Source organism: Leucoraja erinacea, chromosome 5, assembly GCF_028641065.1.
Source record: "Leucoraja erinacea ecotype New England chromosome 5, Leri_hhj_1, whole genome shotgun sequence".
Lineage (NCBI taxonomy): Eukaryota > Metazoa > Chordata > Chondrichthyes > Rajiformes > Rajidae > Leucoraja > Leucoraja erinaceus.
Genome location: NC_073381.1, coordinates 87312057 through 87329930, shown reverse-complemented (window position 1 = coordinate 87329930; position 17874 = coordinate 87312057). Strand labels below are relative to the sequence as shown.

General features: G+C 44.7%; 1 protein-coding gene across 1 annotated transcript in view; it reads left to right on the top strand.

The window, feature by feature from the left end:
* Positions 1–17874, top strand: part of LOC129697526 (CUB and sushi domain-containing protein 1-like) — a 512171-nt gene that overhangs the window by 189366 nt on the left and 304931 nt on the right. Inside the window, exons 22-24 of the mRNA XM_055636177.1 lie at positions 11696–11820; positions 12648–12744; positions 13925–14029. Coding sequence (XP_055492152.1) covers positions 11696–11820; positions 12648–12744; positions 13925–14029 — 327 coding nt within the window. The remainder of the gene's footprint in view (positions 1–11695; positions 11821–12647; positions 12745–13924; positions 14030–17874) is intronic.

Sequence of the window (17874 nt, the reverse complement as noted above, 5' to 3'; positions counted from 1 at the left end):
CTCCGGTTTCCTCCCGCACTCCATAGACGTACAGGATAATTGGCTTCGATAAAATTTGTAAATAGTTCCTAGTGTGTAAGATAGTGTTAGTGTGTGTGTGTGGGTGGGGGGGTGTGTTCGTTGGTCCTTGCAGACGCGGTGGGCCGAAGGACCTGTTTCCACGCTGTATCTCTATATTCTAAAGTAGTTCAGTGCTGAGGTATGGAGTGTGCAAGATAGTTGATAGGAAGAAACTAACCTTAAACCTGAAAGTAATGGACTCCTGTACCTTTTACCCTATAGTAGCAGCAGGATAAGAGCATGGTGTGTAGCCAGTGTGGTGTAGCTGCCTTCTGGTAGTATATTGCTCTGTCTGCCAGGACCCACTGGAGCTCCTTTTTAATTCTCCTTTCCATCCTCGGCCTCCACTGTTACCAGAGGCATTGTTTTTCCACATGGACACAGCTCAGACCATTATACAAACCAACCTCCCTTCCATTGACTCCATCTACACTTCACACTGCCTCTGCAAGACCACCAACATAATTAAGGACCAGTCTCAACCCTCTTCTCCCCTCTCCCATCAGGCAAATGTGAAAATGCACACTTCCAGATTCAGCGACAGTTTTTTCCCCAGCTGTTATCAGGCAACGGAACCATCCTCTCACCAACCAGAGGGCAGCCCTGATCTACCATCTACCTCTCTTGAAACCCTCGGACTATCATTAATTGGACTTTACTGGACTTTACTTTGCACTAAGCGTTATTCCCTTCATCATGTAACTGTAGACTGTGGACTGCTCGATTGTAATCATGTATAGTCTTTGCACTGACTGCTTAGCCTGCAACAAATGCTTTTCACTGTACCTCAGTACATTTGGCAATAAACAATAAACCAACTAATGAATGAAGCAAACTGAAAAAAGAGCAAAGATAGATACAAAATGCCAGAGTAACTCAGCGAGTTGGGTAGCATTTCTGAAGAAAATGACGTTTCAGGTGGGGACACCTTCTTCAGAAGAACAGCAACTTGTATTCTGCTTGGATATTCTGCACCCCATCAGCATTATCTTTGAATTCCCCAATTTCAGATAACACCCCTCACCCCATCTCAACTGCCTTATTCCCCTCTCCCACCCACCCTGGGCTAACCTTTCTTTCGACTCTGAAGATAGACACAATGCTGGAGGAACTCAGCGCATCGGGCAGCATTTCTGGGTGACTTTTTCCGTCAGAACCCTTCTTCAGACGGGTTCTACTAATCCTCTTGTGACTTCTACTCTCCCTGCTCTCCCTCGGATCCCACCATCTGCACTTTTCTGTCTTCTCTACATATCACCTCCCGGCTTGGTGCCTCTCCCTTGTAGGATAGGGCTAGTGTACGGAGTGATCCCTGGTCAGCATGGACCCAGTGGGCTGAAGAGCCTGTTTACACGCTGTATCACCAAAGACTAAAGAAAAGTCAAATCTATCTCTGCAACCCGACTCATTTGCTCATTACCATCTCCTCACCTGCATCCACCTATCACTTGCTAGTTCTTGCCCACCTCTTCCCCTCGGGGGCGGAAATCCTGGGAGGGGGGGACACGTTTCCCCCCCCCCCCCCCCTGTTTTGATAGGTGGGGGACAATCTCCCCCCCTCCCCATGTTTTGTAATCCGGACTTCATCAGTAGCTTTCTACGGTCTGAATCGGCCTGTTAGCGGGGCCTTTCAATGCCCGGCGCGGCTTAAAATCAAACTGCTTCATCGAAGCGATCGAGGCGATCGAGGCTCCCGATTTGAAGCCCCCGCCGGCCAATGAAAGACCCCACGAACGGGCCGATTCAAGCCCCATGATTCAGGGCGGACGAAGCGGCTATTGCTGGAGTTCGGAGTCGGTCACCAACCAGGTCAGCTCCCGATGTTACCATCCACGGCCGAAGCCTTGCATGTGTGCGTATGCGCGCGCGCTGCCGCCAGGAAATTGTGTCCCCCGCATGTTTTGATAGAGATTTCCGTGCCTGCTTCCCCTCACCTTTCTTTACCAGCTTTCCTCACCTCATCTCCTTCAGTCTGAAGGAGACAGTTGTCCCTGAACATCGTCTGTCCATCTCACTCCACAGACGCTGCCTGACTTGCTGAGACCCTCCAACACTACTCAAAATAAAAGGTGTTCAGATTTAGATTCAGATAAAATGATATGACTGAGGATCGAAGGAGAAATAGCTGAAGGGATAGAAAATTGGCTTCATGGAAAGAAGGGTGATGGTGGAAGGTTGCTTCTCGGATTTGAGGCCTGTGACTAGTGCTGTGCCTCAGGGTTCCGTGCTGGGCCCGTTACTGTTTGTCATCTGCATCAATGATTCGGATGACAACATACACGGTAAGATTAGCAAGTTTGCAGATGATACAAATGTGGGTGGTTTTGCAGATAGTGAAGATGGTTGTGAAAGATTGCAGCCGGATCTGGATCGATTGGCCAGGTGGGCTGAGGAATGATTGATGGGATTTAATACAGAGAAATGTGAAGCGTTGCATTTTGGGACGTCTAAGAAGGGCAGGACCTACACATTGAATGGTAGGCACCTGGGTGGTGTTGTAGAGCAGAGGGATCTAGGAGTGCAGGTGCATGGTTCCTTTGAAGGTCAAGTCGCAGGTAGATAAGGTGGTCAAAAAGGCTTTTGGCACATTGGCCTTCATCAGTCAGAGTATTGAGTATAGAAGTTGGGAGGTCATATTGCAGTTGCGTAAGGCGTGGTGAGACCACATTTAGAATATTGTGTGTAGTTCTGGGCACCGTGTTATAAGAAAATATATTGTCAGGGTTCAGAGAAGATTTACGAGGATGTTGCCAGGACTAGAGGATCTGAGCTATAGGGAGAGGTTGAGTCGGCTGGGTCTCTATTCCTTGGAATGCAAGAAGATCTTATAGAGGTATATAAAAACATGAGAGGAATAAATTGGGTCTCTTGCCCAGAGTAGGGGAATCAAGGACCGGAGGTCCTAGGTTCAAGGTGAAGGGGGAAAGACTTAATAAGAATCTAAGGGGTAACTTTTTCACACAAAGGATGGTGGGTGCATGGAACAAGCTACCAGAGGAGATAGTTGAGGTTGGGACTATCCCAACGTTTAAGAAACATTTGGACAGATATCTGAATAGGACAGGTTTGTAGGAATATGGACCAAACGTGGGCAGATGGGACTAGTTTAGCCGGGACATATTGGCCGGTGTGGGCAAGTTGGGCCGAAGGGCCTGTTTCCACACCGTATCACTGTGTGACTCTATGATAGACAGCCATCCAAATATTTTAAAATTGCTTTAGACTTTAGATTATAGACTTTAGAAATACAATGTGGAAACAGGCCTTTCAGCCCACCAGGTCTGTGCCAACCGGTAATCACCCCCCCCCCCCCCCCCCCCCCCCCCCCCCCCCATACACTAACATTATCGTACACACAATTTTACTGAAGCCAATAAGGTTATAAACATGCACGTCTTTGGAGTGGGGGACGAAACCAAACACCCAGAGAAACCCCACATGGTCAGAGAGGGAACATACACACTCCGTACAGACAGCACCTGTAGTCAGGATCAAACCCAGGTCTCTGGCGTTGTAAGGCAGCATCTTTACCACTGTGCCACCATGCCGTTCCTTAAAGATGCTTATGAAAGATGATGCAGAGATATTGTTAAATCTGTTTTAATTTGTAGGCAAAGGGTGTAATATTGAACAGTTATAGAGGAAACAGGTCCATCAGCGTAACTTTCCCATTCCAACCAACCTGTCCCATCTACACTCGTCCCACCCACCTGCGTTTGGCCTATATCCCTCTAAACCTGCCCTATCCAAATGCTTTTTAAACGTTATAATCGTACCTGCCTCAACTACTTTCCCCCATAACTCGTTCAATACACCCAGCAAAAAAAGCATTTTATCAAGTTGCCACTCGGGTTCCTGTGTAATCTTTCTCCCCTCACCTTAAACCTATATTTTAGGTTAGAGAGTTGGCATTAGACTTGCATTGAAGGAGGGAGATGAAATGTGGGAGTTTCAATTCAGTCATCAGTGGAGAAAATAATAGTTACCTCATATGACAAAGAAACTATAACAAGCTTTCTGAAGAGAAGTTCTTGGTTGAATAAGCTCACTGATTTCTTGAAAGAGGTTCCAGAGTGTGAAATGTGATGTAGCAGGATTTCTCGGCGACCGAGAGAGAAAAGCGGGATAAGAGAGAGCTTTTCAGATTGACAAAAGGTGAGATGTGTAATCCCATAAAAATCAGTGCTGGGATTACCACGGATGCTCACGATTCCTAATACTGTGTTAGGTTAGAATCTAAATCATAATTGCAAGACTTGTGCATGACATATAAATGGCGCAGGGTGGGGGGGGGTCAACAATTACGATGTAGGTACAATGCGAAAAACTGCTGGAAGATGTAAAGAGAACCAAAGAATGAGTTTAATATTGGAAAGCAGATTTCAACACAAATAAAAGTGAGCTTCAAACCTGTGGTAGAAAGATCAAATGGTTATTTAGTTCTTAGAAATTAAGAGCTTTTTAAATGTGATTAATCAAATGGTGTGGAAGATTATTTGCCTCACAGACTCAGAGATCCGGGTTTGATCCTGACTACGGGTGCTGTATGGATAAGTTTTTCTTTAGGTATTTTTTGTTCCAAAGTGTCTCACAACAACTATAGATATAGGTACAGGGAAAATAAACAGGATTGAAGGCAAACGATTCTTTGCATCAATAATGATGGGTGGCACAGTGATGCAGCGGTAGAATTGCTGCCTTACAGCGCCAGGGACCTGACTACAGGCACTGTCGGCACATCATTTTACGTTCTCCCTGTGGCCTTGTGGGCTTTCTCCAGGTGTCCCAGTCACCTCCCATGTTCCAAAGATGTGCAGGTTTGTCGGTTAATTGGCTTCTGTAAATTGCCTCTAGTCTGTAGGATAGTGTTAGTGTATGGGTGATCGCTGATCAGCGTGGACTCGGTAGGGCAAAGAGCCTGTTTCCACACAGTATCTCTAAACTAAACTATGTAAAGGAAGGACAGATATGCATAACAACACTTTTATCACACAAATAACCTTATGATTTATCTACCCGGGTTTGGAGGTCACTTTTATCTGTACTGAAATGTGTTTGACTATATTCAAATGGTTGGGTAAACCTCCCGTCACAATAATATCTAAAGGGTGGAGAAGGGAGTAAAAATAAATTAAATGAGCCAAAGAGACAGCTATGCATTTGGGAAAGGAAGTTTGATAGCTCAGCACATCAGGCAGCATCTCTGCACAACATGGATAGATAATGTTTTGTTTCGGGCCCATTCTACATTCTACAGACTGATTGAGAGGGTGGGGAGGAGAAAGAAAGCTGTGAGAGGAGAGGCAGGACAAAGGGTGGCAGGTAGGATGTGCACACTAGGCGAGGGGGGTAAGAATCAATACCTGGGTCGGAGAGAAAATAAATTCCTCCTCATCTCCATTTTAAAGTCACGTCCTTTCATTCTGAGGCTGGGCCCTCTGGTCCGAGACTCTCCTACCAGTGGAAACATTGTCTCCACATTTACTCTTTCTAGGCCTTTCACTATTTGGTAAGTTTCAATGAGGTCCCCCCATCTTCCCCATCCTTCTAAACCCCAGCCAGTGTCAAACGTTCATCATATGTTAACCCAATTATCCCCGGGATCAATCTCATAAATCTCCTCTGGACCTTTTCCAACGGCAGCACATCCCTGTCTCAGACGTAGACCTCAAAATAGGCTCACAACAGGCAGCCCAGAAGCCAGTTGCAGATGGGGGCCCCAAGATGAAGATCCAGATGTTGAAGGTCTAAGGATGAATAGAACTTCTTCCACAGCTGTTTCACAGTCTCTCTGCATAATCGTGTATAAACCACTAAAAATGATCAATAACCCAATTTCTTCAGCGTTTTCCACAAAGCTATTGAGGACCAGAAATAAATGTTCTCATCTTCGGAATTACATGCACAAAAATCACGTAATCTAGCTGAATGTGAATGGAGGATGCAGAGATTCTTGTAAGGATATTTTTCATACTTGTCCATGGATTAGAGATGCTGATTTTAATGATTGATGCTTTTTGCATTCACATGAAATGACCCTGTTATGTTAATGTCTGCAGTAACGTAGCAGATGGAAAGGCTTCCCATGAACATATTAAGCGTCTGCCCGCTTATGTTGAAAATAATAAATGCAAGGTTAATGCTTATGCAATGTGTGCCCCATTCTACATTAAATTCGCTCTTCATTTGTCAAGGAAAGGGAGATAAGGATGCAGCGGACACGAGCTGGATTTAAAATGAGGACCGAGTGAGAGTAAAGTCTATGAATTGGATGGAAAGTGATATTAAAGCAAAAATCCACAGAGTTGCAATTCCTGACCATTAAATTTGAGATTAAGGAGCAATTTTGCTGGCATATTAACTGAAAATGATAGAACAGTGACAGACTTTAGAGATACAGCATGGAATCAGGCCCTTCGGCCCACCAAGCCCATGCCGACCAGCCACCCCCCCCCCCCCCCGTACATTAACTCTATCCTGCACACTAAAAACAATTTACAATTTCTACCAAAGCCAACCTACAGGTCTCCACGTCTTTGGAATGTGGGAGGAAACGGGAGCACCCGGAGAATACCCACGCGGTCACAGAGAGAACGTACAACCTATGTATAGACAGCACCCGCGGTCAGGATCAATCCTGGGTCTCTGGTGCTGTGGGGCAGCAACTCTACCACGGCATCACTGTTCCACCCCAGTTGGAGATTTCAATTGTCACTGGGGAAAAAACTAGAATAAAGATCCTGTTTTGGTGGTGTGTCTCTAAAGTCTAAAGCATGCAATGTATAACACAATATTTAACTATGGATAACACTATATAAATGTGTGTGATTTTGTGTGTGTGTGTGTGTGTATGTGCATATATAAGCGAGTGCGTATATATATATATATATATATATATATATATATATACTGGAGTACTTCAGCGGGCCAGGCAGCACCTCTGGATAGGAGGAATGTTTCGGGTCGAGACCCTTCTTCAGACCCGAAATGTCACCCATTCCTTCTCTCCAACCCAGCAAACTGGACAGTGCTTTATGACGGCTTTCTATCATTGCAGTTGTAGTGCCCTCTGTAATGTAGTATCAGTTCTGATAAATACAGGTTGACTAAGCTGATAAATTCCAGAACAGCACAAGGCATGGAAGAGTGCCTTTCACCAAGTCCATCATCTTTCTTATTAGGGCCGATATGCTTGACTTGCACCTAATACATACCCACCACCTTTGTGTTGAACGGAACGATGTTCTAATCCAATGTACTTTGATAGCACAAGCTTCCTTAGCGTGTCAAGGGTGTACGGGGACAGTGAACTTTTCTTTCCCAAGATGGAGCACGGGGGCTGGAAAATTAAAACTGACCACAGAAACAGTGACTCAGGAATGGCCTGTCTTAACATGGGGACACAAGGAACTGCAGATGCTACTTTACAATAGAAGGCAGAATGTGCTGGTGTGACTTTGCGGGTCAGGCAGCATCTCTGGAGAATATGGCAGCTCTAACCTAGCACCTATTTTGCTGGAGACCATTGGACTTTCTCTAGTCGGATTTTACTAGACTTTATCTTGCACTAAATGTTATTCCCTTGATCCTGTATCTGTACACGGTGCATGGTTTGAATGTAATCATGTGTAGTCTTTTTTTCTGACTGGATAACACGCAACAAAAAAGCTTTTCATGTGTATAACAATAAACTAAACAAAACTAAACCTGGATGGGTGACATTTCGGGTCAGGATGCTTCTTCAGAGTAATTGTAGTGAGGGGGAGAGACTTGGGGGGGGGGGGGGGGGGGGGAAAGATAATGCCTGGCAAGCAATAGGTGGACACGGGTGGTTGATTGGCAGATGGGTGGACAAAAGTCAGAAATGAAAGGAAGATAAAAAACTGTAAGATGAGGAGAGAAATTAGATGTGTTGCTGGAGGAAGAGATATAGGCAGAAGGGGACGGAAGAAGAGTGAAAATGGTGTGCAAGGGTGTAATAAATGAGCATTTAAGTGGGCACAGGGAAGCAGGTTGTTTGTTTTCCCCCTAAACATGCAACTTCATAAGGTGAGAACTAGATTGTTGAATTCTGGAGCTCCCTGAATAACAATGGAACCTGAAATAAAAACAGGAAGGAGTGTAAGGAGATGCATAAGTTCATGAGTCATCGGGGCAGAATGAGAACATTCAGCCCATCGACTCCACTCTGTCATTCATTCGTGGCCGATCTATCTTTCCCTCTCAACCCCATTCTTCTGCCTTCTCCCCGTAACCTTTGACGCCCTTAGAAATACCCATTGACCTCCACAGTTGTGCGTGACAATGATGACCACAGATTCACCACCTTCTGACTAAAGATATCCCTCCTCATCTCACATAGAATTATTTAGGATCGATACATGAATTCATAACAAAGCAACAGGGATTCACCAAGGTTGAATCCATCTTATCGATCCCTGAACCTCAATGTGAATTACAATGGATTAGAATTCAATGGTGTGGATTAAGTACTTAGAGTTATGTTCATTTGTCATATTGCCAGAACAAACTGTCTCTTTTTAATTTGTGCCCCGGGTGCATTTGGTTAACGGGAGGTTTATTTTAACTTTCATCTTTTTCTAATTTGGTGTTGGCTTAGATAACCTACCAGAAAAGAGTCTACTGAGACACATTTTCCACCATCTACCCGCAATCCAATTGGGGAGGAGAAGAGTGTAGCTGACCCAAGTCTTTACTTTAAATTTTATAGATGCAGCGTGGAAACAGGCCCTTCGGCCCGCTGAGTCTGCGCCAACCAGCGATCACCCCATAGGTTAGCATTATCCTGCACACACTAGGGACAATTTGCAATTTACTTGTTGAGGTGTTGCTGAGTCTGGGTAGTGCACATTTTATAGATTTGGTGCCTTCTGGTAGATGAGAGCAGAGGCCGAGCACATGGACTGGACGAGGCCTGCAGCGGCATGGAGCACTGCAACAGCAGTGGACACCTACAACTTCGCTTGGCCAGGCCAACCCTGCAATACCCTGCCCTTTGTGGCCAGCTGCACATCAGCAACTTGAGGGGGGAACCTCATTGATACTTACCGATTAGTGAAAGGCCTGAATAGAGTGGATGTGGAGAGGATGTTTCCACTAGTGGGAGAGTCTAGGATCAGAGGGCAAGGCCTCAGTACAAGAGGACGTACCTTTAGAAAGGAGATGAGGAGGAATTTCTTTAGCCAGAGGGTGGTGAATCTGTAGAATTCATTGTCACAGACGGCTGTGGAGGTCGTCATTGGGTATTTTTAAGGTGGAGATTGACATATTCTTGATTCGTAAGGGTGCTAGGAGTTATGGGGAGAAGATAGGAGAATGTGGTAGAGAGGGAAAGATAGATTAACCATGATTGAATGGCGGAGCAGACTTGATGGGCCAAATGGACTATTTCTGCTACTAGAACATGAACATGGACTTAGAAAATAGCTCCAGAACCTGGCAACATTTATATATTGTCTCAGTGGACTACGTCTATCCACTTTGTATTTAATCTAAGATTGTGCTTATGTATTGTAATACTTTGCTAAACGGTATGCAATAAAAGAACTTCACCATACCTCAGAACATGTGATAATATTGAACTATGGAAAAGGAATAACCGAAATGAGGCATGTCTTTGATTATGTGATTATGCTTTTCAGAGGCAACGTAAAGTGTAGATGAATGGATGAATGAATGAATGAATATGTTTATGAATATGTTTATTGGCCAAGTATTCAACTACAAGGAATTTGTCTTGGTGCTCCGCCCACGAGTAACAACATGACATACAGTGACAGTTAAGAATGACACATAAAACATTAAACATTAATAATAAAACATTATTGATTAAACATGTGAAATAAATAAAATACCAGAGCAAAAGGAGGCTACAGAGTTTTGGTTATTGAGTAGAGCTACTACTCGTGGAAAAAAAGCTGTTTTTATGTCTGGCTGTGGCAGCTTTGACAGCCCGGAGTCGTCTTACAGAGGGAAGTGATTCAAAGAGTTTGTGGCCAGGGTGAGAGGGGTCAGAGATGATCTTACCCACTCACCTCCTGGCCCTTGCGGTGTACAGTTCATCAATGGAGGGAAGGTTGCAGCCAATAACCTTCTCAGCTGATCGGATGATTCGCTGCAGCCTCCAGGTGTCGTGCTTGGTGGCTGAGCCAAACCAGACCATGATGGAGATGGTGAGAACAGACTCTACGATGGCCGTGTAGAATTGGACCATCATTGCCTGTGGCAGATTGTGTTTCCTCAGCTGCCGCAGGAAGTACATCCTCTGTGGTGCCTTTTTGACTGTGGTGTCGATGGTAGCCCCCCACTTAAGGTCCTTGGAGATGATGGTTCCCAGGAACTTGCAAGACTCCACAGATGCGACTGTGGTGTTGTTGATGGTGAGAGGGGTGAGGGGATGGGGAGCTCTCCTAAAGTCTACAATCAATTCCATTGCCTTAAGAGCATTGAGCTCCAGGTTGTTGCGATGGCACCAGGACACCAGCTGTGACACTTCCTGTCTGTAGGTAGATTCCTCCCAATCCTGGATCAGTCCAATCAGGGTTGTGTCGTCCGCAAACTTGAGAAGCTTGACAGAGGAGACTATGGAGGTGCAGTCATTGGTGTAGAGGAGAGGGGAGAGTACGCCGCCTTGCGGTGCACCTATGCTGTGGGTCTGCGGGTCCGAGATGTGCCTCATATGCTCACAGCCTTACATGCTGCTTCCTGTCTGTCTGGAAGCTGGTGATCCACCGACAGAGGGGTTCAGGCACAGTCAACTCGGAAAGTTTGGAGTGTAGTAGCTAGGCACAATGAAGTCGAATGCAGAGCTAAAATCAACAAACAAAATCCTCGCGATCTAGGTGCTGGAGGATGAAGTGCAGGCCCAGGTTGACTGCGTCATCCACAGATCTATTGGCCCGATATGCAAACTGCAGAGGGTCCAGCCAAACTGCAGAGGGTCATTAGACCAGTAATCACAGGCATGTCGCACTGACCTCTGTAGTCATGAAGACCCTTGAAAGGCTTGTGCTGGCCAAGCAGAAAAATATCACAAACCCGTCTGCTGGACCCTCTGCAGTCAGTGGTGGAGTCAGTGGTGGGGAGTCTGGTTTGTTTGATTGACTGGGCTACACATCTGTCTACAATTTCTTGTGGTCTTGGGCAGAGCTGTTCCCAAACCAATCTGCGAAGCAAACCAACAGTATGTTTTTGTACATATGACAATTAAACGCTCTTGACTCTTGGACATATTTAATTTTTCAAAGCTGTCACAGTGACACAGCGGTAGAGTTGCTGCCTTACATCGCCAGAGACCCAAGTTCGATCCTGACTACATAGTTTGTACAATCTCCCCCTGACCTACTTGGGTTTTCGCCAGTATCTCCAGTTTCCTCCCGCACTCCAAAGACGTACTGGTTTGTGGGTTAATTGGTTTGGTAAAATTGTAAATTGTCCCAAGTGTGTGTAGGATATTGCTAGTGTATGGGGATCGCTGGTCGGCGTAGAAGTGGAAGGGCCGGTTTCCACGCTGTATCACTAAACCAAACTGAACTAAAATTAAACCCCCAGTAAATTACTTTGTTGTTTGTGAAGTGGCACAACATTGACTTAAGAGGATTTTGTTTTGTTCCAGTGCCCTGTGAAGGAAACTTGACGGACCGCAGAGGCACCATCCTCTCACCAGGCTATCCAGAGCCCTATGGTAACAGCTTGAACTGTATGTGGAAAATCAGGGTAACCGAGGGAGCAGGTATACAGGCAAGTTGGTTGTATGCAGAAAGAACTCCTTTAGTCTTGGTGCAGTTTCAAGGCGGCTTGAAACCTTTAAGCGGCTCTTGTGCACACCCCCCTCCCGTTGCCTTACGTGCAGACTAATTTAATTCCATATACGGGGAGTGGGGGGGGGAGCTCCGAGAACGATGGGGGGGATGCGGTAGATGGCCGCCAGCTGTCACATGCGGCGGCAAGCCTGGTTCGCCACTGCGAACAGATCATAAACTGTTCGATGAACCTTTTGTAACCTTGTCGGCCCCAGAAACGTGGCGACTCATTGTACACAGCCCAGGCGAGGTCTGCTGTGTGATTTTACCGGTTCGTATGCAAAAACAAAGCATTTCACTGGTACACGTGACAATAAAGTATCATTGAATCATTGATGAAATTGATTCTTTGTCCTGATTAATCAGTTAACATTGTCACGGTAATAATTGTTAATTAAAGGGAGAGAATTTTGATCTGAATTGTGCAGGATTATACCATTTAATTATTTTATGTGCTAAGCAATAGGGTGTTCATTCATTCCGTTCAAATGTTATGAAGTCATAAAAGTCTCTCAGTTGTGTGAGAAGGAACAGATTGGCTAATCGTTCCAGGAAGTGCATTTTTAATTTCTGTGCAATTGGGATCAAAACTGATTAAATGTGACCAAGAGGTCATCACAACTGAATTAGTAGTTTCAGTTTAATCCTTTACACATATTTATAGCACATAGCCGCTTTTTCAATAGCATGTGAATGAGATTTAAATGTAGTGATCTAATCAGACTGCGAATTTTACTGCAATTGAATACTGATTTTGTTGAATAGATTCAAGTGATAAGCTTTGCCACCGAACACAACTGGGACTCGTTAGAAATATACGATGGTGCCGATGAAACTGCACCAAGACTTGGCAGCTTCTCAGGTAAGAGACTTTATTCCTGGGAGTGCTGAAGCATGAGGGGTGATTTTATAAGTGTTCTTTTACCTAGAGTAGGGGGCATCGAGAAGCAGAGGATATAGGTTTAAGGTGAAAAGGGGAAAGAATTAATAGGAACCTAGGGTGGTGGGTGTATGGAACGAGTTGCCAGAGGAGGTTGTGGAGACAGGTACTATCAGAATGTTTAACATTTGGACAGGTACATGGATAGGACCGGTGTAGAGGGATAAAGGCCAAGCGCAGGCTGGTGGGACTAGTGTATATGGCATGTCAGTTGGCGTGAGCAAGTTGGGCCGAATGGCCTATTTCCATGCAGTCAAATATCGCTGGCCTTTCAATCAAAAGAAATAGCAACTAATATATCATTTTTTCAATCTAATTGCAGTAGGGGCATCTTATGCCTAAAGTGGTTCGAGTCATTGAGTTATATAGCATGCCTAACTTGTCCACACCGACCAAGATGCCCATCTACACTAGTCCCACCTGCCTGCTTTTGCCCCATATCCCTCTAACCTTTTCTATCCATGTACCTGTCTGAATGTTTTTGAGCTGGTTGAGGCAGGTACTATCGCAATGTGCAAGAGTCATTTGGACAGGCACTAGGATGGGAGGCTTAGAGGGATATGGGCCAAACGCAGGCAGGTAGGACGAGTGTAGATGGGACATGTTGGTCGGTGTGGACTCGGCAGGCCAAAGACCCTGTTTCCACACTGTATGGATCTATGAATTTCTGACCCTGCGACCCATTAATACAATGTCACTGCCAGTCCATACAGACCCCACCACCTGAAACTTACATTCAGTTCAAGTAGTTTGTCATCCCAACACATAGACTCCAATTGTGGCTTCTGAGGCACTGTCCTTATCTATTCTTAAAAAAACATCGAAGTGGAATTGCAAATAAAGGACAATGTTTCAGCAATGAAAACGTCCTGTCAAAGTGAATAGTTTCCGCTCTTTGTTACTGTTCCAAGGCTCCTGGCTGCTGGTGTGAGATAAGGGACAGGAATACCTGAGTATCTCACAGCAAATGTGATAACCTGAATCGTATTACGCGTGCTGCTCTGATCAAGGGGGGGGGGGGGGGGGGGGGGGTAGATTTCCATATGATTCCTTGCCGACCAGTTGGACTGAATGAGAAACAATGGTGGTTTATCTTTTCTAGGTACTACTGTCCCTGCATTGTTGAACAGCACTTCCAATCAACTCTACCTGCACTTTCATTCAGACATCAGTGTGGCAGCAGCCGGCTATCACTTGGAATATAAAAGTAAGTGGTGCATTTATGCTGGCACACTGGAGCAGGACCAAGTGCAGGCCCATTGTCTAGTTTTTGTGCCTTATTTTATGGAGCTTCTTCATGAGACAGGAGCAGCGGAATTTTAATTGTCTATGGTTCGTGGCATATTGTGATCTGTTACACTGTACATTTCGTATTTTGAATGATGGATTCATGTGAGGAATTGGACGGGTAAAAGCATAGTCTCTTGCCCATAGTAGGGGAATCAAGAGCCAGATGACACACGTATAGGGTGAGGGGGGAAAGATTTTATAGGAATCTTTTTCACATAAACAGTGGTGGGTGCATGGAATGAGCTGCTGAAGGAGGTAGTTGAGGCTGGGACTATCACAATATTTAAGAAGCAATTATACAGGTACATGGATAGGACTGGTTTAGTGGGATATTGAGCCAAACGCGGGCAGGGGGGACTAGTGTAGATGGAGCTGTTGGCCGGTTTGGGCAAGATGGGCCGAAGGGCCTGTTTCCACACTGTGTCACTCTGACTCTCTTACCTGCTTCAGCGCCCATAGCTTCCAATGTCCTTGAAACTTCACTCCTCAGCCAAAGAGGGTGGCGACCAAATTCTTGTTAGTGGAACCTTTGCGGCACAATGGCACCGCAGTGGAGCTGCTGCCTCACAGCGCCAGAGACCCGGGTTCGATCCTGACTATGGGTGCTGTCTGTACTGAGTTTGCACGTTCTCTCCGTGACCTCGTGGGTTTTCTCCGGGTGTGCGAGTTTGTAGTTTAATTGGCCTTGGTAAAAATTTCAAAATGTCCGTAGTGTGTGGAATAATGTTGGTGTACGGGGTGATCACTGGTCAGCATGGACTGGGTGGGCCCAAAGGCCTGTTTTCTGCACTATATATCTAAACTGTGAAAATCTTTTTGTTGCTTGCTATTGAGTCAGCAAAAGAATATGCATGATTACAATCAAGCCATCCATAGTGTACAGATACAAGATAAAGAGAATATTATTTGTGCAAGATAAAGTCAAGTAAAGTCTGATTAAAGATAGTACAAGGGTCTCCAATGAAATAGATAGTAGGTCAGGAGCTCTCTATATTTGGTGATAGGATGGTTCACTTGCCTGATAACAGCTGGGAAGAAACTGTCCCTTGAATTGGGAGGTGTGCGTTTACACACTTCTCTCCCCCTTGCATGCTTGTAGAAGAGAGAAGAGTGAGTGACCAGGGTGAAACTGGTCCTCGATTATGCTGGTGACCTTGCCAAGGCAGCGTGTAGTGTAGATGGAGTCAATGGAAGAGAGGTTGGTTTGTGTGATGGACTGGGCTGCGTCCACAACTCTTGCGGTCTTGGATGGAGCCGTTCCCAAACCATGCCGTGATGCATCCCGATGAGTTTTGGGTTAGGACCCATCTTTAGACCTTTCTTCCCGACCCAAAATGTTGCCAATCCATTCCCACCACAGATGCTACCTGACCTGCTGAGTTACTCCAGCACTTTGTCCTTTCACTTGATCGGTGCAACATGATTCAGTTTTAATTATCCAGGACTCCCATCGTCTGTGTACACCACAATGTTCACTCTCCCAGAACAAGAGAAGGTAATTTCCAATCCATGACACTGATGTCTATAAACCTGTTGCACAGGTAACTATACCTGAAATAAACTGAAAAGTAAATAAAGACAGTTCAGTGCTTATAGTTAACTGTGCCGATGTATGGCAGTATATAACCATATTGTCATACATCTTATTGAGTGTAACAAGCATATTTTTACTGATTGCCTTTTTGTCGTAGAATTTTGCGGCTATTTAACTAGCTGACATTGAAATAGGTTATTCATAGCAACTTAAGCTCCCACTGGAGCCTATTAGCACACAATTTAGTTTGGTTTCATTGGAATAAATTTGTTTTAATGACAGCAAGTAAGTTGGTAATAATGGCTAGAATGCTTGGTGTCATTACTCTCGAACGCTGCATGAGAAAAATATATTTTTTTCACAGCAATTATAACTGAAGTTGTATTGTTCTTATAATATGGTGCTTGCTTGTTTGTGAGTTCCTTCTTTAACGACTGAATATTTAAAATTGTTTTTTTTAGTAAAGAAGACAAAAATTGCTTAAGAAATATTTTGATTGTCGCAACAGTGTGATACTTGCTTTAGTGTAAGGTTGCAAGCAGGTTGATACAGTTAGTATGGGTTCATGACAATTGCTGTGTGCAAATGATTGCTGCGGGTATCTATTTTAATATGTACGTTCGGCCGTGGTTACAGGTTAAAAAACAATCTGATTATCATTATGTTAGGAGAGTCTAGGACCAGAGGCCATCGCCTCAGAATAAAAGGACATACCTTTATAAAGGAGATGAGGAGGAGTTTTGTTCATCAGAGGGTGGTGAATCGGTAGAATTCATTGCCAAAGAAGGCTGTGGAGACCAAGTCAATTGATATTTTTAAGGTGGAGATTGATAGATACTTGATTATTAAGGGTGTCAAGGGTATTGGGGAGAAGGCAGGAAAATGGGGTTGTAAGGGTAGGATAGATCAGCCATGATTGAATTGCGTAGACCTGAGGGACCAAATGGCCTAATTCAGCTCCTATGACTTTTGGACTCAAGTTGGATGATGTTGTTCAGTTTCAGTCATTTTTGTTCTCAATGCTGCTCACTCATTTAAAGTTTTGCTGCAACGTGCAGATGATTTAGCTTGAGAATTTAGACTTTAGACTAACAGCAGGAGCACAAAGTCTGATGAGAAAACGTAACGTGCTTAGCAATGTATGATTTAAAGTTGTATATAAAGCAATGGTCTAAAATACCCATTAGGCCAGGCAACATCTGTAGAGCGCGTAAGACAGAGTTAATGTTTTAGTTGATGATTTGGTCCGATCCTGACCTCGGTTGCAATCTATGTGGAGTTTGAATGTTCTTCTGCATGGGTTTCCTCTGGGATCTCCGGTTTCCTCCGACATCGTAAATATGTGCAGGTTTGGCGGTTGATTGTCCCTCTGTACGTTATGTGTTGTATGTACATGTGAAAGTGGGATAACATAGAACTAGTGCGAACGATGGTCGACCTGGACTCGATGGATGGAAGGGCCTGTTTCCATGCCGTATCTTTCATTCAATCAATTGCCTTGTATATCTTATTTAAGGTACAGGTGAACACCTCAGATTGGCACGCAGAAGGATGAGGGGTGATCTTATAGAGCTGTACAAAATCATGAGAGGAATTGATCGGGTAAACGCACAATGTCTCCTGCCCAGAGTAGGGGAATTAAGAACTAGAGGACATAGATTTAAGGTAGGGCAGGGGGGAAGGTTTAATAGGAACCTGAGAGGTAACCTTTCTACCAAAGTAAGGTGGGTGTATGGAACGAGCTGCCAGAGGAGGCGGTTGAGGCAGGTACTATTGCAATGTTTAAGAAACATTTAGACAGGTACATTGTTAGGACAGGTTTAGAGGGATCGGGGCCAAACGCAGGCAGGTGGGGCTAATGTAGATTAGTCGGTAGTGTATGTTGATCAATGTGGGCAAGTTGGGCCGATGGGCTTGTTTCCATGCTGGACTCTATTGTTTGCTATTTTAATTGCACGTACCCACCAGTTGTCCAGTTACAGGGGGACGCACACAAGACAACTGCCTCCTTTCCTTATGCACCTCTCTTGACAAGTAACTTCTTCACATCTTTTGTATTTACGTCGGAATATTTCCCAAACAGTTCGCTAGATATGGAGTCCGAAGTAGCCTTACTGCAGATTCCTATTCGATACAAGTCGTGACCACATAGTGACTGCTTCTATGCAAGCAAAACAAGTTATCCTCGTTCATTAATTAAATAGTGTTACCCTGTTACCCTGTGCTGA